The 22,710-nt window shown below is 41.5% G+C and overlaps 1 protein-coding gene across 1 annotated transcript in view; it reads right to left on the bottom strand.

Annotated features, from left to right (window-relative positions):
- Positions 1-4,765: 4,765 nt before the first annotated feature.
- Positions 4,766-22,710, bottom strand: part of HOOK3 (hook microtubule-tethering protein 3) — a 92,139-nt gene continuing 74,194 nt past the window's right edge. The window contains exons 19-23 of the mRNA XM_010846449.1: positions 20,717-20,799; positions 19,576-19,676; positions 18,290-18,394; positions 17,509-17,580; positions 4,766-14,356 (exon numbers count right to left, since the gene is read on the bottom strand). Coding sequence (XP_010844751.1) covers positions 14,216-14,356; positions 17,509-17,580; positions 18,290-18,394; positions 19,576-19,676; positions 20,717-20,799 — 502 coding nt within the window. The 3' untranslated portion in view covers positions 4,766-14,215. The remainder of the gene's footprint in view (positions 14,357-17,508; positions 17,581-18,289; positions 18,395-19,575; positions 19,677-20,716; positions 20,800-22,710) is intronic.

The raw sequence follows: 22,710 nt of genomic DNA, 5'->3' as shown, positions 1-22,710 counted from the left end.
GTCTGCTGGAGATGTTGATGATGCAGGAGGCTGTGCAGGAGTGGAGACAGAGGGTATGTGGGAAACCTCTATACCTTCTGCTTGGTTTCGCATGAACATAAAACTGCACTAAAAAAGCCTGTTTTTTAAAAAAAAGGTTCTTGCCTCAGTGATCAGACAGAATGATCCTAGGCTAAGCACTGCTCTGTTTGGGAAGGACCCAAAGTTTCCAGTGAACTTTACCCATAAACAAATTTAAGAACTGCTACAGAAATTTAAAAAATATTCAGCACTCACCACAATAAAATTCACAGTGTATAGCATTCAATTAAAAATTAGCAGGCATGCAAAGAAGCAGGAAAATTTGACTCATAATAAAAATTAAAACCTATGAATCATAATTGACCCAGAACTGACACAGATATTATAATCAACAGACATGGACATTAATATAGGTATAATTGTGTTCTATATTGGTCAAGAAGTGACAGGAGAGATTAAACATGTTAAGTAGAGACATGGAAATATATATATATAGTATATAAAATAATAAAAACATTAGATCTTCTAGAAATGGAAAGTATACTGTGTGGCATTAATGGCAAATTACATTACAGAAGAAAAGTGAATTTGAAGAATTCTACAGCAGTAGAAACTACCCAAAATGAAACAGAGAGGGATTAACAGCACCAACGAACTGAAGGACTTCAGCTCACTAATATATTTGTACCTGGGGCTCCCAATGGGGAAGAGCAGGGAGACAGACAAGTATTTGAATAAATAAGGGTTGCAGTTTTTATAAGCTGGAGGAAAAGTGTATACTTAGGGATCCATGAGGCTCAATGAAAGCCAAACTCAAGAAATGTGAAAAAAAAGACATAATGGCAAATCAAAGTCAAATTACTTAAAACCAACGATGCTTTTAAAATCAGCCAGAGCAGCAAGACACACCACATGCAGAACAAACAGGCTGAGCAGAAAGCTCACTGGAAGCTGCTGTCTCCACATGGTTCCTAGTGACCCCACCTCCTGTCACTCACTCCCCAAGCTGGACTTCGGGACTAGCTTTGTAGAAGTAGAATGGAGGCAATAATGATACCTCGTTTTATTGCACTTTGCTCTACTGCACTTCATAGGTTCTGTGTTTTTCACAAGTTGAAGGTGTGTTGCAACCCTGTATTGAGCACGTCTTCTGGCACCGTTTTTCCAACAGTATTTGCTCAGCTTGTGTCTCTGTGTCACAATTTGGTAATTGTCACAATATTTCAAACTTTTTCACTCTTATTATATTTGTTATGATGATCTATGATCAGAAATCTTTGGTGATATATATATATATATATATCAGGTTTTGAAACACTGTTGAAGTACCATGAAACAGTGCCCACATGAGACAGTGATCTTAATTGATAAATGTGTGTGTTCTGGTTCCATCAGTTTGCTGTTTCCCCATCTCCTGGGCCTCTCAGTTCCCCAAGACACAGCAATTTTGAAATGAGGCTAGCTAGTACCGTAGGGTGGAGAAGGCAATGGCACCCCACTCCAGTACTCACCTGGAAAATCCCATGGACGGAGGAGCCTGGTAGGCTGCAGTCCATGGGGTCACTAGGAGTTGGGCACGACTGAATGACTTTACTTTCACTTTTCACTTTCATGCATTGGAGGAGGAAATGGCAACCCACTCCAGTGTTCTTGCCTGGAGAATCCCAGGGACGGGGGAGCCTGGTGGGCTGCCGTCTGTGGGGTTGCACAGAGTTGGACACGACTGAAGTGACTTAGCAGCAGCAGCAGCAGCAGCAGCAACAGTACCGTACATTGATCTCTTAAGTGTTTAAGTAAAAGTAAGTGTTTAAGTAAAAGGAAGTGTTTAAGTCAAAGGAAGAGTCATACATCTACTTTAAATCAAAAGCTAGAAATGATTAAGCTTTGTGAGGAAAGTATGCTGAAAGCCAAGGCAGGATTCCATTTACATAGAATTGTATACTATGTAGAACAGGCCACAGTGTCAGAAAGCAGAGGTATCGTCCAGGGATAGAGGGGAGCTAGAGGGCTGGGAGAGATCACCAGGGGGCCTGAGAGAACCTTCTGGGGTGATGGAAGTGGTCATTATTTTGATCGCTGTGATGGGTTCATCGCATTATACATTTCAAAAATTATTGAACTGCACACTTAAGAATACACGGTTTAAAAATGAATAATAATTCATTAATAAAGACAGCCTGGAGATATGAGAAAAAAAATAACAGCATGAAGGAAGGATTCAGTAGAGTGGAAAAAGCTGACAATGCCAGCCTGGGACATGGGGGAGGCGTCTGAAAACGTGTCCTTTAGGAGGAGCCCTTGTGCAGACGGAGGACTTCGGCAAGGAACACGGACAGTTTGTCACCTCACAGAGGCATTCATAGTTTGGACAGATTCCTTAAAATATCGTCCCAGAAGTTAACTGCCAAAGTAGGGAGTGGAAACATTTTATAGCTCACGTTACATGCAATCTGCCTGCAATGCAGGAGACGGGGGTTCAGTCCCTGGGTCAGGAAGATCCCCTGGAGAGGGAAATGGCAACCCACTCCAGTCTTCTTGCCTGGAGAAACCCATGGATGGAGGAGCCTGGCGGGCTACAGTCCATGGGGTTGCAGAGTCAGGCACGACTGAGCAACTAATACTTTTGACTTTTCACATACAACTAGATACCTGTCAAAAAGTCTGAGTGTTTTTTTGTGGCTTCAAGCTTTGCAGGTATTGTTCAGTTTAGTTCCATACCTGCTGGTTCTGCACCCCTGGAGGTGCATTTGGCGCGGGGATTAGAAAACGGGAAAATATTCTGACTTCAGAAGTATGACCTTCATAGCAACAGTCTTTCTGCTTTTTGACTCCAGAACAATGCAGCTAGAGTAACTGCGAAGTGGAGGGTCAGCCCCTTGGACCCGGTCTCGTCCGTGACAATCCTGACATAAAGGAGAACTGATGCTTGTGGTGTCGGAGGCTGGGTCCTGACAAGCTTTGGAGCTCTCTCTCGGGTTTCTCAGGCCTCCTGCTGCGTCACCAAGTCCCTCTCCCCCCGAGACTCCACCGGCTGAGTGGCCCCCCTGGCCGCGTCAGGAGTTTGCGTGACGAGTGATCTGATCCCTCCCAGGTGCTCTGTGAACCCCAGTCTGGGTGCCACACGGGAGAACAGTCTGCAGACATCCCTAGCCGTGGCCATCACCAAAACTGAGTGAACGAGGGGCTCTCATGGAGACAGGCTGGTCTGTCCCAGCCCCGGGGAGGGCACGGCATCGCCAAAGCCCCGCGGTCGTGCTGCGCTGTGTGCTGCAGGGGTGACCGGATGCCGCTAAGCATCCTCACAGCTGGCTGGGGTCTGCTGGCTGGACCACGCTAGGTGGGAATTTTCCTGTCTTGGCCCCCATTTGATCACACAGCTGTTTGATCATACAAAATATATATTCTGCCTCCAGTTTTGTGATTCAACCTACCTTCTCACTTCTTCACCCTTGCTTCAATATTCAGTCCTTAGGGCAGATACTCAATAAAGGCTAAATTTAACATGTTGCATCCACGCTGGTGAAGGAAGAACACTTATATTTTGCTGACACTAAAATGTCATATTTAAATGCACATAAAATGGGCACTATTCTGGCCAGGTACATAACCGGGTTTGTTTGTTTGTATTTAATTCTGGTGCTAACTTCACTTTGGAATTATTGTAAATATAATCAATGTCTCCACAGTTGCTTCTACTCTGTGCTGTGCTGTGCTTAGTCACTCAGTTGTGTCTGACTCTTTGCGACCCTATAGACTGTAGCCCACCAGGCTCCTCTGTCCATAGGGATTCTCCAGGCAAGAATACTGGAGTGGGTAGCCGTTCCCTTCTCCAGGGAATCTTCCCAACCCAGGGATGAAACCCAGGTCTCCCACATTGCAGGCGGATTCTTTACTGTCTGAGCTACCAGGGAAGCTCAAGAACACTGGAGTGGGTAGCCTGTCCCTTCTCCAGGGGATCTTCCTGACCCAGGAATCAAACCAGGGTCTCCTGCATTGTAGGTGGGTTCTTTACCAGCTGAGCCACCAGGGAAGCCCTGCTACAATCTCCTTAACACTGAACATGCCACAGTTCAATCATGTTGAGAGTGGACGTGGCGGATTGTGAATTTGAAAATGGAAAATTTCATAATTTTGAAATTGTGTGAATTTCAAAGGTCTACAGGCAGGAAAAGGGGTATTTATGGCCTAAATTTTGGTGTTTATTAGTCACTAAGTTGTGTCCGACTCGTGGCAACTCCGTGAACTGTAGTCATCGCCAGGCTCCTCTGCCCTGGGGTCTTCCAGCCAAGAATACTAGAGTGGGTTGTCATGCCCTCCTCCAGGGGATCTTCCTGAGCCAGGGCAAACCCACGTCTCCTGCTTGGCAGCTGATTTCTTCACCACAGAGCCACCTGGGAAGCCCCATGGCCTAAATAGGATGCTTCCAGAATAATATATTGTGAAAGAAGGTAAAGTATCTACTGTGGTTCCTGTTGGACTGTCTGTGAAGAGGGGAGAAGCTAGGTTTACCTTTTATCCCTCAGGACTTTGGACAGCCAACTTACACACGGTATGTACCAGCCTAAATCAAAAGAGAACCCATTCTAGGTACTGGGAAAAAGTTCAAAGAACATTCCTGATTTACAGTAAGTCAGTGGCATAATATTTAAATTGACGGGACACTATGGCAAGTGGATGAATACTATTAAGACAATTATTAAACATGTTTGTGTCAGGGTTTAAGAGAAGAAAAAATAATCTAAGCTGAATTTTTATACAAGTCTTTATTTACAACTTGTTTAACAACTGTACACTTTTTGCAGCCTTGAAAACATTTTTGTACTTGAATGGGAAAATATAGTTTGACCAAATCTTAACTTTATTCTTCATATACATATACATATATTATATGCATACATATAAACATATACATATAATTAATACCATAACAAGTTGGCAGTCATAAAATTAAAATGAGTGACATCAAAAGGAAATACAATATAAGATTTCAAAAAATTAAAAATCTGTCTTCTGGTGATTTCTTGGACTTCATGTTTTTGTGAGTTTGGTGAAAATTTCTTTCTGAGGCTCTCTAACAAGTCACCTACCTCAGAGAAACAGTGAGAAAACTCACGAATCTAACAGAGTCAGCGACTGGCAAACAGGTGCGACATTGCTCGGATGCATTTTTGTACGAAGTTGCTAAAACTGCACTGATTCAGTGTTCACTGTGAGGTGAAAAATTTAGTCCTACATGGTTTTCCTTTTTGGATTACAATGACTCAGAATGAAATTGTGAAATTACAAATTCAATAGTCAACCAGAAATAAGAACATACCTAGCAATATCCTTTTTGCAAAGGCTAAACTGCAAGGTGGATAACTACAATGTCAAGTGTCAAACTAACAATTCATAGAACAATCAGTAATACTTAAGACATGAGTATAAGGCTACAGAGCTGGGGCTGTAACCAATACAACTCCAACCCCAATGTACTAAAGTGTTTCCAGCTCATCTGAAAAGTTTAAAAAATACTGTAGGGAAAAAAAAAGCCTCCTTCTATCCCCAAATCTTTGATAGAATTTGTTAATCGAAATAAGGCAAATTATTAAACTATTAGATATGTTTGAATTTTACCATTCATTATGCAACCAAAAATTGGGTGCTATAAATGGTGGGGCAAATTTCAAAACAACAAGATTAAATCTGGAAATTATTCTTCTGAGCACAAAGCATTATGAATTACATATAATCTGTAAACAGCAAAGTTAGTGACAGCAATGGCATATTAGTGCATCTGAATTTTTAATAACTAAGACTATTAAAAAAACAAAAGACTATTAAAAAAAATTAAAAGGCCCCAAATCACTGATTGGCATTTGTGTACAGTCACTTCCTGTATTTATACTAGCATGTTCTTTCTTATTTCAAGCATCTTGAAAATTTCCCTTAACTAAGAATATGAGTCTCTGCAGAATATACAGTTAATATTCTGCCACCAAAAAATAATAAACTCAAATCATGCCATTTACTCATCTGTACTTGAATAAGAATTTCTTTACAGCTGTTTGTAATTTGATACTACTGGATTAAGTCTGCAGCTTGATTAAAAAGACTGAAAAGGCAGAGGAAAGTATCTGACTTCCTGACAGTATAGTTTTCACTAAATACCAAGCTGACTCCAAAGAGTTACAATTAGTTTCTTCTATTCACTAAAAAATTCAAAGATGCATTTGTATAGATCTGTTTAGTCATGCTAAGCGCTTTAGTAATAAGCCAAGGCAATGAATAAATCTTAAAAAAATGTTTCATTAACTAAGTCGCTGGAATAAAATCTGCTTCATACAAGAAACTTAACTTGATCCATAATCTAAGTAGTTAAGAACAAGAAACTAGGAAGAAAATCAAAGAAACTATTTAGATCTTGATATGCCTTTAAGGTGATAGATGATCAAATGTGATTTTGGGGGCATAAATGAAAAACTGCTGGCAAATCTCCTTAGATCTATATATATGTAAAAGAAACAGAACAGAGATTTAAAAGTAGCAGAATAGAGGACTATGATGTTTATCAACTTTTACCTGTAAATAAATAAGCATTCATCAGTTTCTGCTGGATAAGTGTTAGAAGCTATCATCAATTTTAAAAGACTACCTAAAAAAGGGAAGAACCTGAAGATACTAAGTTATGATTTATGAAGGTATTTAATTATACCACTTAAAAAGTAAAGTGCTAAGAATCTGTTTAAAAAAATATATTGAAAACTAGTTTCAAAGAATGGGGTTTTGATTTTTCAAGGTCTTTAAAAAGGGCTGGTATTAATTTTTATAAAAAAAATACCTTTCTTTAATGATGCCAGAAAAATCTGTAAGTGTATCATAAGTTAACTGAATGTCTTTATTTCATCCTTATTTTCTCTCTGGGCACCAAATGTCAAAAGCGCCTTCTTCGATGATGGACGCGTTCTGGATCTGTGCTGCCTGGTATGGTAACTGCTTTCCACAGGTGGCTTCTGATGAGATGTGGCTGGGGGACTGGGGAACCGGATTCTTAATTTTACTTGAATTTAAATCAGCACATGTGGCTGTGAATTGGCTAGTGAATTGGACAATGCAGGTATAGTATTTGCTCTTAACTAGATTAGCAAGAAGCCAAAGGATGCTCAAGACATTTAGAAGGTGATTTATCCGTTCAACGTTCTGTCCCCATGTGTGAGTGTGACTGTGTGTTTAATTTTTTTGCTCTGGGAGGATAAAAAGTGGCTCTCCTCTCACAGGTTAGAGTCTAGCCTTCTCTATCTGTGCTTCTGTCTTCCAGGTGACCTGCCTATGCCAAGCACATCAGCGGAACAGAGGGTGACAGGGAAGAAAGCACTGCAGAAACTGTCCACACTCTACAAGCACTTCTCTCATCTAAACCTAAGACAGAACCCTTACGAGCATGTTCTTAACGAGCGCATCTCCCTGTTCTTTGGCAGTAATCTCTGTGTTAATGTTTATGTAACAACAAATACTTCAGTATGTTTTGACTATGATTTGAATATAAATATATTCAAGTACAAATGAAAAGAGTCCTGACTCCACAAAACATCTCTCAAAAGAAAAAGCTGAAAACTTTGCCATATTTGAACTTAAGAAAATGGCCAAGTTCATAAGGCATATGTTCTAGTAGAACTAAGACCACTTTTGTAGCATCCTGCCACGGTTGGTACCTGCTCCTTCCCATCACCTCATCCCCAGCGTTTTCCAGATTCTTGGACGTCACAGCTCCTGGAATCTGGCTTGCTTTCTTCTGTGTCTAAGTACACGCAATGATGAAGAAACTATGAAAGTGAAGGAGAGTTTGCCAGTCTGTTTTTAGGAGACAGGCAAATGAAGGGTGACAGCATCTTCTGATGAACCAGAAGACTGTTCACTTATTGTTAATGCACCTCCAGGAAACAAGGAGCTTAAAGTGTGTCTGTATATGAGAGACCCTGCTTCATAAGTATTAACTTCACGAGTCTTATTAACATGACATAAAATATAATCAATGACTCGCAGCCCCGACCCAGCTTCAGATAGAGTTCTAGACTCAGAACTTCAAATCGGACTTTAGACATTTCAGGAAGAGAGCACAGCCCATTTATTTGGGCTGTCTTTTACGGCTTCCTTAGTGAGTCTTCCAAAATAAGGAAAAGAACCCCGGCGGAAAAGATGTACATGGAAAATGCCACAGAAAGGTAGAAGGAAAATACTTATCTAATGTTAGTAAGTAAAGTGCTGTGACTCTTGCAGTAAAGTATAAATAATACATGTGAGTAGAAGTAGTAAATAATATTAAGACATTCAACTCTAATAGTGACATATATAAAATAAACACTATATATATATTCTACACATATAGAATGTGTATACAGTCATCACTGTCCACAGGCTGACAAATTACACCAAGAATAAACACGAGTCCCTTTTATAAGTTTTACAGTATCAATGCTAATCTAATCATTTTCCTTTGTCAGTTCAGAGATCTCTAAAGCAATGACGACTGCTCAGAAGTCTCCCACATGCATTAAAGCCTCAGCATGCTTTGGTGAATTTCTTTTTCTCACTCTGAGCTTGAAACTTACTCATCCTTTTAAGCTCTGAGTTGATATAATTTAGGGTATTTGATAGCCCCATCGTCCTTACATTCCGAGGCTACCTACACACCTTCTCTGATGATTTCATCTTCAGACCCTGAACACCTAGTTCAGAGCTGGGCAGTCATGTTACCAGGTATACAAAGGCTCTCCTTGAATATATACACATAGGAAGTCTACTCTTGCCTTCATTTTAAACAAGATCTTCTGCGGGGCCACTATGTATAATTAAGGCAGACATAAAACTGAGTGTATGGTTTGTAAACTGCACACAGCAGCAGAGCCAGGTTACTTCTAGGGAGTTGGTAGTGAGTTTCAGCCACCGTAGATGTCTCATCTCATCACACCATCCTATCTTCACAGTCTTAAAGATCTATCTTAGAGAGGAATGGGTTACCAGTTTCAAGATGAAAACTGATGCTTTCCTCTCCACTCACAAACATGTACAGTTAATCTATGCCCAGGGAGTGCCCACTGAAAGGAAGGACGATTAGAAAATATTTTTGTCTACTCTTTTTTTTTAACAGAATGACCATGGAAATTCAGAAGATTTTATGTAAACTATTACTTTAGTATTACTATTAAGACCAAGTGTAGGTTGAATGGTGTCAGCACTTCCATCTGCCTGGATACTTGTTTGTAATTAGGTCTTTTCTTCTTCCAATAATTGATCTACTCTCTAGGAATGGATCTGCCTTGGCAGCCTTAGATTACTTTCTCAGAGTTCTATGCTCTTACATGTAGCATACAAACTTATCTCATAGGATATTATTGGAAAACGTTAGAAGGTAGAAAACTATGTGAGAGGCATAGTTGCTGAAGCAGAACGCTTAGGAAACACCGACAGGCTACGACTGCCAGGCTCACACACTTGCCACAGTTAGGTTCAGGTCTCTTGTCTCTCAAGTAATGCCCCTCCTCTATCATTTTAAGTGCAGTGTGAAGAATCCAAATACATCTCAGGATAACAGTAAATACAAATTTTAAAGCTTTTATAAATACATGGGAATTGGGTTGGTAAAAGGCTGTTTTAAAACAAATTATTGGTACATATTTCTCAAGAACATAATCAGTGACTGAAAAGAGATGGCGGTCATCACACCTGCCCTTTACTTTATGAAAAAAAGGAGCAAAATTTTGACACTTCCATGATTTAGGGGAATGGGGAGGGGGAGCTGTGTCAGTAGCAGATTATTTTATGTTTTTTAGGCTTCTGAGAAATAAACATTATTTGTTGTACAACTTAAGAACAATAAAATTACTGTGCTTAAATTGGTCACTAAAACATTTTCAAAGTTTTCAACAGAATGAACATACACCAATTATTATTTAAATATGCTTTATAGAAAGTAAAAAAAAGGATGACAGAGAATAGCTTCCCTCATATAAAAAACGTCATGATACAAAATATTCGAATCATTATAGTTACAAAGAATAAGCTCTGAAACTGCTTTTTAAATGTAGTGAAACTGGGCTGTACATTACTAAAATGAGCTGCCATTTTCACAGTTGGAAATAGAGGAAGAGAGATGATCATTATAAAAAGGGGGGAAAAAAAGGAAAAAGCGTGCTAAAATAATTTTCAAAGATTCTGAGAGCCCCTCTTATTTTGTTCCTACCCTGTGGGGTACCACACAGACATCACTGCTGAGAAATGCACTCCGTAATTCCACAGCCATTTCTAGGCAGAGTCACTTTGTAATTTGAGGATAAAAAGTCAAAACGTGGCCCACAGCTTAATGAACAGACAACAAAACTCATGTTGCTGTTTTGCTCTCAACAAAACAAGCAAAACGCCAAGCACTGTCCTCTCCCTTCAGGGTCATAGAAGTTCTTATCTAGGTGTCTCTAAACTAACGAGGTTTACACTATCTGGGTTACGAGTGCTTTGTCAGATAAACCTCATGTGTTCCAACTGGGGAAAAGTTCTAACACTCCCGGAGTCTGAGATCTGGACCACTGGAGATTCAATGCAGGAAGTTAGGATAAGTTCAAAAATTTAGAGTTTTGCTTCAAGACAATTCTTACATTTGGATAAAGATTTTCAGACTTTTAACAGGGGGTTATCTTTAAAAGATGAATGCTTTTTGGAGAGCAAGAAACTCCAAAAACTATCTTGTATCATTAGATGTGAATAAATAAAACTGCAACTGAGGAGGAAGTGTGAGTAAAAAAATTCATAAATAAAAATGTACCTCTCCTTCAACCTTAAACCCCACTTCCCTTCACATGGCTTACTGCTGGTCTGTCTGTAACAGCACAGATTCGCATGCCTTCCTGACGCCTGCTGATGGAATGTGGGCGGATGCTTCTGAGTGGAAACATTTAGCTTAAGTTTGTGCAGTTGAGTTGTTACTACACAGACAAAGCGGTTAAGACCTCAACAAAACAAAAGCTGACAATATCATCCTTATTATAATGAATCATCTCACTAGTCAGTTTTATCAAACAGAAATAATTCAATCCTGATCAGTGTTTAGAAAACGGAGCCTTGGGACTACCCTGGTGGTCCAGTGGTTAAGACTCTCCTGCTTCCAATGCAGAGGACACAGGTTCGATCCCCGGTTGGGAAACTAAGATCCCACATGCCACGTGGTGTGGCCAAAAAAAGAAAAAGAAAATAGAGCCTTTATTTTGGGACTTCTTTTTTTCTTGGTTATTAGGTAATCAGACAAATACTAAACAGATCTGATGGAGTTTGTATGAGTTCTTGTAAGGTAAGTACAACTGTATTTTTTATTCTCTTTTAAAGATGTGGTAAATTGTAATATTTGCTGGATTTTTTCCCCCATTACAAACTCGTTAAATACACACTGCAGAATATAAAATGTATGCTTTTGTGGTCTTCAGTTACTAACTTTGTATTTTCTCACCCTGGTTAGAAGGAAAACAGAAAATAATGTTTTTGTTTAGAAGAATTCAGACCTGGGGTGATGCCTCGCCCCACCCTTAACGCAGTAACTCTGTGCTGACTCTATGGTGCATCAGGACTGGCTCCACTGCCCCAGGGAGCGCAGGCTTCATGGAGCCACTGTGTGTGGGCATCTGTCCAGCAAGGCCCAGCTCAGCTCCCATCTACCTAAGGTGCCCAGTGTCTCGCAACTTGCAGAGAGATCGTGCATTGGCACAAACCTCCTAGAGATTAATAATCATCACAGAGAAAAGAGAAATTCATAAAACCCTGCCCAAAAGCTGGGCCAAGGAAATAGGGTTCTCACTGGGACAGTGCAGTTTTATTCGTGCTTTTCAAAAAACATCACAGAATGTTTAGAAATAAAGTTTCTGTTATGGAATGAAAGCAATATATTAAAACTTAGGATACTGTAAAGGTGAGTGAAGGTTATGAATGTAAACACCAAAACAATGGGATGCCGGAGAAAAATGGGATGGAAAATTTCCTTCCAGGAGCTTGGCACGTGCCCATATAGAGAAACAAATCTGGGTAGGTGGGCGGGTAGTAGGCCAGGACGGGGCTAGCACTAGAGAATTAAAATGAAAACTCCTTATCTTATGGGATAGAACCCACATAAGAAACAGCTCAGGGACTCTGGTTTGAGTCCATCTTATTCTGCAGGTGTTATTTACCAGTAATTTCAATTTTACCAAGGTTAGTGTTCATGCCTTATTTTAAAACAGTTGGATCCATTCTCTAATTTGTGAAATAAGGGGATTGGAAGTGGTGGGGTGGGCGAGGCTGAACCATCTTAGATTTTAATCTTTTATTGTCAAAACATTCTATGGGCTTGGGTCTGCCCAGCCTCCGGAAGCCCCAGGATGCACCTACCCACATGGTTCTGTCCTTTACTACTAAGTCCTCCCACTTTTCTTCTTACCAGGTGGAGGCATTCACACTGAGCTCAGACTTCTGTACTTAATGTAAAAAATTAGCTCAATGCATGGAGTCATTCCTGCACACTTTCTAATACCTTTCTTCAGGTATAGTTTCCGAGGACAAATGAAAACACCTAAAATAATTCTAGGTCCATTTTCTTAAAGAAAAAAGGAAATAAGGATTAAAAATCAGACATCCAAATATACTTTCTGAAAATTCTTAAGTACATTTAGCTTGATTTAAAGTTACTCATTTATATTTAATATACAAAACTAAATGAAACCTGAACTTCCAAACAGCAAGTACACGAAATACAATCTTAACAGGTAACCTATCTAAAACCAAAACCAAATAAACGATCAACCTAATTTCAGTAAATTTTTGCTTTTAAAAAATGGGTTGTGGTGTAAGAGAAAGGCTGGAGGGGAATATATTTAATATAATTTGGGGCCAAATATTTAAGCCAATATGGAAAGCGAGCCAGAGACATTTCATGTTTAAATGAATGATATTTTGCATTTACATAGCACCTTATATAGTCAAAGTGCTTCACAATCTCTGTTACTTGACAGCCATTCATCAACGTAAATAAATAGTTTATAATCTGTCAACAAATGTAAGCACTTTGGGGCAACCAAATACCCGAGAGAAAATCTGCCTGGCAGCAAATTCTTAGACTCATCCACAGAATTAAGAAAGAGACCTGTCAGAAACATCACACACAGGAAGTCACTTACTGATCTTAATGACTGATAGTAAGATGTTAAGTATTAGGAATTAGTGAGAAACAGAAGGGTCTATATTAAGGAATAAGTAAGACAAATGAGGTGCAAGTCAGCAAGGAAATTACCCCGAAGGTAAGGCCACCTGTGACTTGTAAGTATATAAAAAATGAATCATTTAGACGTGGAGGGTGGTTGAAATTCAGTGTTATCCCCATTGCCAGAATCTGATCCTCAGTTACTGTGATATTCCAAAACAAAACAAAACAAAAGAATGTACTGCCTGATTTTTGTTCTTCTGTAACTTCTCCTCGAACAGCCTAACCAACACATTCACTTCTGCCAGCAAACAATATAGCAGGAAATAATGAAATTCCATTTATGTTTTAAAAATAGTTTCCAAATCTTCAAATTTAATTTCCTATAAAACAATGTGAAAACTGTTTTTTTCCCTCTAAATAATTCTCTCAGGTGCCTTGGGTGAGGGCTGATCAGCACCTCTGCCCATGTGTTTATGTCTTTGCAAAAAGTGCACTTGCCAACCATTTTATATAGTAAATATGTAAGTTATTTGAAGTGCATTTGGAAAACAATTGAAAACACAGATTAATACATCATAAAAAGATTAATTCCCTTTAAACAAAGACATTCTTAGAAAGCATGGTAACACAGAGGCACGATAGAGAATATAAATTGTATCTCAATTATTGGCAGAAAATCTAATTCATTACAAAGCCTACACCGTTGGGGAAGGGACATTTTCATACAAAGAAAAGTACTGCACTAATATACAACACGTTTAACTGGGCATTTAAAAAGGTTTTGGCACATTAAAAGGAACTGACAGGACTACAGAATAAAGGACTGAGAAACGAAAGCATTACAGATACAGAAGAGAGAAAGTCCTCCAACGAGACACAACTGAAGGGTAACGTAAAATGGAGACGAAATACAAGCTGGCTGAACCTCCTGAAACGCCGTGCCATGTAACAGAAGTGTGTGTTGAACGCGGGTGTTTCTACCCCAGCGGCGGGACTCGTCTACCTTGCGGTGGCCGGCTGGACGTGGCCCGGGTAAGACCGCCGCGTGCTGGTGGCCTGCCTCTGCCTCGCCAGGAACGACTGCCCCGACCCCGTGCTCGCAAGCCTGTCTTCAGCCGCCTTTTTGTGCAGAGTCATCCCCTACATCACAGGGAAAAGAAGTCATCAGAAACCAGGGGAACGCACTTTCACAGGGGAAAACGATCATGCAGAATTTGTTACGTGGGGTCAAAAGGCACGATTTAATCTGTAATTCTCTTCATTACAGATTAAGGTCTTAGAGACATTCTAGTTCCAACAATTAGGTACAAATCTTCCTGTGGAGAAATGAAGGCTGAATTTTCTGAATTTACAATAATCCAGACAGTAGATAATAAGAGATGGATCTTTGGAATTATATCACCCACATGAAATCATACACACTTCCCTTTCAGATCAGATGTATAAAGTGATTTTCCAAGGCAGAAAAAGGGCAGTTGATTGGTAGCGGCTGATTCACGTGGGGGTACAGAAATCACAGGGTTCAGGTAGAACAGAAGACCACACAGCACTTGTCCTTTCTGAAGGCGGAGAGTCACACCGGGTGTAATACATACCACCGCGCTGCTTTTCTTCCCAGGCAGACTTGTGTTCTCAAGTTAAGGGAAGCTCCTGATGGCCCCCAACAGAGGGCCCACTGCACGCAGGGGTCTTTCCTGAGGACTGGAGAGGAGCCCACCCGCCGGGCCCAGGACCTCCGAACAAGAGGGAGGCAGGCTGCAGCCCTCTCTAAACAGGGAGGAGCCAACAGTGAGCACTCTGAGCAGAAGGGGAAAGACGGCCTCAGTGCTCATTGAATGAGCTGGAGACAACCCTGGCCAGAGAAACGGGAGGAGCTGAGGGTGGCCGGCTCCTCTCGCCAGTGATCGCAGACAAGACGATGGGAGCAAGTGGATGCTGGCGACAAGGAGCCGGAAGGACGAGGGCCAGGAGGAGAGGCAGAAAGACGCCCAGAGAAGCTGGGCAACCAGCACAGAAGACGAGATACACCTCCCATCACCGGTCAGCTCCACAGAAACAGGGGTCAGGGCTCAGTGTTTTAGGTAGGCCCAAGGACACAACATCCTCCATTTTCCCAATGAGAAAATCCAGGATGTGCTTTTCACTCAGTTTGAAACTAAACCATTTAAGGATCTGAGGACAATGGACAAATATCTATTGGTAATATTTAACCTACTGATTTGCCTACATATATTAACAATTATATTTTATTAAAATATACCTTTTTTTAAAAAACTTTCATAATCGAAACAACTTATTCAACTTCTTGACCCAATGTTTAAGATCTCAGGATCCATCACAAGGCCATTCTCTGAGATACTTAATACCTTTCACCAGGTACTAAGCTACTCATCACCTTCACTTCCATTTCAGTTGTCTGAAATGCAGAACTTGCTGAATGTATATATGAAGTTTTTGTTGTTGTTCCTTTAATCACTTAGTTATATCTGACTCTTTGTGACTCCATGGACTGTAGCCCACCAGGCTCCTCTGTCCATGGAATTCTCTAGGCAAGAATACTAGAGTGAGCTGCCACTCCCTTCTCCAGGGGATCTTATCGGCCCAGGGATTGAGCCCACATCTCCTGCACTGGCAGGTGGATTCTTTACCACTGAGCCACCAGGGACGCCCATGAAGCTTTTCCAGCCATCTCACCTGAACAGAACTTGTGAGATCCTGCTGGGAGATATTCCTTCATTCTCTGTGGACTTGAAAACTATCAACAGGCTTCTTCTTTAATACCATATCACGGAGTAAATCAGTTTGGTTCCATAATATGTGAAATCATAAAAATCAATCAGCTCTATGAAATTACTAGTAAGGACGGAGGGCCCGAGCTCCAAGGCTGCTGCTAACTACCCGACGGAGGACAGAGAGGCGCCAGCGCGGGTAGAGTCAGCACCGGTTCCCAGAGACCTCCCCTAAATACAGTTTTTTCTTATTTTTTTTACATTTTATTTTCAACTAATCTATATTAACAGTAGTGGTACCATAAACCCAGTAAGATTCCCTCTTTACTTTTTTTAAATTGGGATAAAATCTTAACTATGTATCTTTAACCAAGGCAAATAAATGTGGACATGGCATAAAATTGTGTGAATTTCTGACAAAAGCTCAAATCACACTATTAGCAGACCTGGGACACTAACCTTTAAGACACAGTACCAACTGTAACTGTAAAATGGTATAATTTACAATTATAATTATAAAATGGTATTGTGTCATGAAACACAACTACAGGGTCAAATGGGTATGGGGAAAGGAATCAGTCTCAGGCGACTAAACTCACATTTGGAAAAGGCAAAAGTGGTCGTGTTGGGAAGAAGAACAAAGAAGAAAAAGAAGGGCTTCCCTGGTTGGCTCGGTGGTAAAGGATCCGCCTGTCAATGCAGGAGACACGGGCTCGATCCCTGGTCCGGGGAGATCCCAAACGCTGCGGGCAACTCAGCCTGTGTGCCGCAAGTGCTGAGTCTGTGCTCTAGAGCCCGGGAACTGCAAGCACTGAGCCCATGGGCCCTAGGGTCTGTGCTCCCGACAAGAGAAGCCACTGCAGTAAGAAGCCTGTGCACCCCAACTAGAGAACCCCCCACCCCCGCACTGCAGCTAGAGAAAAGCCCACACCGCAACCAAGACCCAACGCAGCCCAAAAGGAAACAAATAAATAAAGTTATTAAAAAGACGACGAAAAGGTCTAGGAAAAAAATATTGAAAAAAAGTACAGCATTCTTCAAAACCCACAGCTCTTTGTATCTGGAAAAACCTTACTGAAAGTCAAAATGCTGGTGAGCATTTATTTTCCCCTGCCATATGTACATTTTTGTGTGTATTGGAAAATTCAATTTCAAATTTCAGGATCCCACACTGAACATTTACCAAACCCTGTGAGACAATTAAACTATCTTTGTTATAAGAACCAGTCCTGCAAAGCCAGTGAAATAGTCCCACAAAAAAAAACCTACTCCATCTGTGTTCAGATATGACTGAAGTCACTATGCCCAAGGACAAATGGTTCTGAGAGACAGAAAATTTTCCATCCTTCAGGACAGTGCCCACAGTGTTCTAACCCCGTTTATGGTGGGTTCTCGTATCTGCTGTTCAGCCCTAAGATCAGCGTTAGGGTTTTGTTAGTGCGTGTTAGGACGGCAATTACTTTTCAGATTCATTCGGTAGAATGACTTCTACACTAAAGGAGTATAACAAATAATACACATTCATTGAACTTTGTGAAGTGTTTTGACGTGTTATTTTCTTACCATGTTGTACCAAGCACTGACAATATATTTCTCTTCCATCTCTCTTTGACTCTTTGTTTTCTCATATTCTTTCTAAAAAGCAAGCACATGTAAGCATGTAAACATGAAAAACATTCAACACCAGTAAAAATCTAATTTATGCCCATCTAAATTCATGGGCACCACTGTACAGCTGGCCCTCTATATCCACAGGTTCCACATCCACAGAGTCAGCCCACTCCAGGCCCAAAACAGAAAACACAGGGCTTCCAGGTGGCTCAGTGGTAAAGAACCCTCCTGCTAAGGCAAGAGACACGGGTTCCAGCCCTCGGTCGGGAAGATCCCCTGGAGAAGGAAACGGCAACCCACTCCAGTGTTCTTGCCTGAGCGATTCCACGGACAAAGGAGCCTGGGGAGCTACAATCCATGAGGTCAGGGGGTCACAAAAAGTTGGACACAACTTAGTGACTAAACAATGACAAAAACAAACAAAAAGCCATATATTCCAAAATAGAAAAAAACAGACAAAAAAATCCATAGCATTTACACTGCATGCAGGCAGACTTGTTACTGCCTGAGCAACCAGGGAAGACCTCGCATAACTAATCTGGAGATGGTTTAGAGCACATGGATGATGTACAGAGGCTGTATGCAAATAACCACATTCACTACTGCCTACAAGGGACTTTTGCATCCACAGACTTTGGTAACTGTGCCCTACAGATGTGGAGACTGTACACAGCAAGGCTTCTAGAATCAAAAATAAAAAAATCAAATGTCTTATCACATTATAGTAAACTACCTCCAATGAATGGAATTGCCGGTCCCGTTCCTGGAGCTGATTTTTAAGGGCTTGTATTTCTGGTGCTGCTCCTTGATTCTGTTTAGGATCTAAAGTACGGATAACCTGCAAAAAGGAATAAAAGAAAAAAATTTAAGTCTCAAATCTACAGTGTATAACATCTACGGCAACAGTTATTAAAAAAATAAATAAATAAACCTTATGAGAGTCCAAAACTATCTCACAAGGATATTTTAAAATTTGAATGTATGAAATGATGTTCCCTTGTTACAACTTCTAATTATAGAAAAATTTAAAATTAAGTGAAAGAGTCCATTACAAGAAGTAATTCTGGCTTAAAATTCATCAATCATAGTGCAGTGGACACGACTGATGGCAGTCTTCCCCTTTCTGGTCCTCTGACTTGATTCAGGGGCCTCTGCCTCTGACCAGGTGTGTGAGCAGGGAACGGGGCTCGATGTCCACACGCCTGTCACTGTGACCGTCTCCTCTGCCAGAGGCTGGGTGGGGTTTAGACTCGGGCAGGGGACACAAGTCTAGCTGGGACACCTGCAGGCTTCCGGGAAGGGTCTTTTTGGCCCAACAGTTTTACTATCAAAACCAGTCAAGCCTGCAGAAAAATGATCAATTCTACAGAAAACTTGAAAGAGCAGACAGTGAGACCGCATTTCCTTTAACACAGACTCCTTAGGCTCCCCCTCCACTCCAATGCCTATTTCTACTTTTCATAAAATGGATTTTCACCCCAAAGTCCGGATTTATCTGATGACTTTCTAAAGGTAATTTATTTAACTGGTTCCAATGACCTCATTCTCCCTGGGAACTGCCAGCTGGGCCCAGAAGCCAGCTTAGATTCAGGCTGACCACAGCTGAGGCTCTTCAGGAGGCAGAGTTTGGCCCTCCTAGGGCGTGCAGCTCATCTTTTTGTTTTGGCCGCACAGTGCGGCATGTGGGATCTTAGTTCCCTGACCAGGGATCGAACCCATGCCCCCCAGCCTTGGAAGTGTGGAGTCTTAACGACTGGACCACCTGGGAAGCTGCTCACGCAGCTAACTTGAACTATTAGGCGATGTGAGGACTGTCCCTCCTCTCCTACATGGAAAGGTGCTTTCCTCTTGATAATCAGAAGTAGCCCCGGGCTGGGGCACCGTTTCGGTCACTGCCTCCTGCTCGGGTACTTTTGGTCCGGTCTCCTCGTGGTCTGAGAGGTCATGGTTCAGGCGTGTATCACGAGACGTCAGTGAGCCACAATCAGAAAGCAGAGAGACCCGCAGACTCACACTTACACTTTTGGCTTTCTCTAGGTATTTCTTATATCGTTCTTCCATTTGCTTCATTTCCTCTTCTTTCTTCCGTAAAGCTTCTTGTAATTCTTCAATTTTTAAGGCTATTGATGAGACAGTAGACCGTAACAACTTTAAAAAGACTTCAACTGACAAAACAGTAAATAGTTAACAGCTTTGAGAGATCGTTTGGTCTATTCTTATATATAATTTAATTTTTAAAAATCCACAATCTTTTTTTAACAGAGAGCTTTTCTTAGAAATAAAAACTACACTATGGAAGTACACAAATTATAAAAAGCATTCATTGAAGGCTAAAGGGATAACAAAATGTGGTCTATGTATACAAATAGTTGAATATTTTCAGCTTCAATCCTGATACACGCTACAGCATGGAGGCATCATACCCAGTGAAAATGAAAGCCATTATGCGAAGTGGAATAAGCCAGACAAAAAAGGACAAATATTGTATGATTCCACTTATACGAGTTGTATACAAGAGTCAAGTGCAAGGGGCTGAAAGCAGAATGGAGGTGACCAGGGGCTGGGAAGAGAGGAGGTGTGGAGTGGGTGTTTAATTAGTAGAAAGTTTCAGTTTAGGCAGATGAAAAAGTTCAGGAGATAGACAGTGGCTGTATGATATTGCAAATCTACTAAACATGTCACTTAACTGTATACTTAAAAATGGTTGAAAGGGTCATTTTTATGTTATGTACATCTCACAACACGAAAAAAGTAAAAGTCTGTATTGCTCCCACCTCCACACAAAAGAATCGACAAAGTCAAGTTACCTACATGTGCAAATACCAACAAAAGTAAAATAAGTCTGGTTGACATACTGCAACTGCACTACGAAGGTAATTTCATAAAATATACATTAGCATTCATAGTTAAGGAAAAATCACAATGGAATTAGAAATCTAAGCACTATTGTATAGATGACCATACACACACACACACACACACACACACACACACACACACACACTCTTTCTGTGCTTTCTGTGAACAGGGCACATTCCTTGATTGCTAGAAAATATATAATAGGGCCTATTTCTAAAAGAACAAAATTTTACATAAACTTATTATCATGAGGGTAATGCATGGCTAACCAACTGAAAACTGATCATCAGGAAAAACTCACAGCTGTTGTTAAACCTTGGCTCAAGATCTTCGATGATGGCCCTCTTCTTCTGCAGCTCGTTATTGGCTTCATGCAGCTTCTCTCTGGGAACAAAATATGTAACTGTGTCACCTACTACTGTTTTGCATTTTCTTCACTTGAAAGATGTAAGTTCTTTATTCTTAGGATACAGTAGCATATAGCACACAAATGCTATGAAACAAAGATGCAAAGACTTAACCAACATAAACATATTAATATTTTCTAAAGGACTAAAACCTAGAGACAAAAATCTCAGAGTCTGAGATAGCAGCCATTCTTTCATATAAACCTTCAGCCCGGGGGGCCAAGCTCAGCCGCGGCCCGTGTCTGTGTAGAAAGCCTTTAGGACACAGAGCCTTGGTGTACATACTGTCTACGGTTGCTCTCAAATCAGAAATCGGTGCTTGTGACACAGACTATGGTTTGTAAAACCTTGTTCCTTATAGAAAATGCTTCTGACTCCTGATCCAGAGGGTCGCAGGGTCCTACCTGGGACTGTAACTACTACTGTCAAGACTGTTGTTTTCAGCTTTGCAGCTTGTGCTGATTTGTCACGGGAGCCATGGGGAACTGATACAGGCCTCCCCTTCACTAATAAGGTGTTTTTGATGAAGATTTTTACCATGTAGACGACTGAACAAAGAACCATGGTCAGACAGTAGTTTTATGAAACAACAGGCATTCTATTTTCTGCAACAAGGGGTGGGAAATGACAAAAGGACAGACTTCAGCATGAAATTCTCCCTGCAGGTCACCTCCCAGTGGCTGGGAGGTGACAGGTGCTGTTCTAGAAGTATAAGCACCTGCCCAGGGTTAGACCTGCTACCCTGTGTCAGTGGCTCGGAGCACTCGCTTTCCCACATTGAAGAAGAAAGCGGACAGCATGCAGAAACTGCCAGCCCGGAGAACTCTTTCCAATCCCCGCAGGACAACCACGCGAGCTCTGTGCACCCAGGGTGTTTGGTTCACCACAGCTCACCAATGGAACACTCCACCAGGCTGGCAACCCACGGCCACCCATACTCAATGTCTGTAAGGACAGAGTTCGGCCAGGGTACAACAGGGAGAAGGACTCAAGTTGATACTAGGTGTGAGAGAAATCACAAAACACGCCTAACATCGTCAACCTCCGATAAAGAGGTTGACAAACACTTCTTCATGAGAAAACAAATGTTGTATTTTAAAATGGAATCTTCTAGATTAAAAAGTCGTGTTTGGGTATGCCTGCAATGCAAGGAAGTGTTTGAAAAGCTGCTACTGTTCACAAGCTTAATGATACTTTAAAACATTTATATAAAAAGGAAGGTTCAGCTGGCCACAGGCTCCAGAGCTGGTAGAGTGCAGCCTGGGGGCCAAATTCAGCCTGTGGCCGCTTTCAGGGTAGAAAGTTTTGGGTACACAGTCAGAGCACTGGTTTAGATACTATCCACGGCTGCCTTTGAGCCACAGCTCAGCGGCTGTGGCACAGACCATGGTCCGCAGAACCTGAAGCAACTGCTCTCTGTTCTTACAGGAAACACTTCTGCCTCCTGATCCGGAGGGTCACACAGTCCTACCTGGGACCATAAACACTACTGTGAAGACAGAAAACTCTGGAAGCTCACGTGAGAACACAGTTCTAATGCAGCAGTTGGTTGATTCAAGGACCTTGGGTGCAGATGACCCTTTAGACCAGGAGACCCCCAACCCCAGGGCCACAGGCTGGCAGCAGTCCGTGGCCAGTTAGGAACCAGGTGGCACAGCAGGAGGCGGGCAGCCAGTGAGGCGGTTTCGTCTATATTTACGGCCGCTCCCTGCCGGTCACATCCACACCCCAGCCCCGCCTCCTGTCAGATCAGCAGGGGCGTTAATAAATGCCATGTGCTGGAATCATCCCGAAGCCATCTCCCCCCTCCCTGTCTGTGGAAAAACTGTCTTCCATGAAAACCAGTCACTATTAACGTGTCTCATGATCGTCTCCACCTTGAGGGCCA

This window comes from Bison bison, unplaced genomic scaffold (genome assembly GCF_000754665.1).
Source record: "Bison bison bison isolate TAMUID 2011002044 unplaced genomic scaffold, Bison_UMD1.0 scf7180017864236, whole genome shotgun sequence".
Lineage (NCBI taxonomy): Eukaryota > Metazoa > Chordata > Mammalia > Artiodactyla > Bovidae > Bison > Bison bison.
The sequence above is the reverse complement of the archived record's forward strand: the minus strand, read 5'-3'. Positions and strand labels throughout refer to the sequence as shown.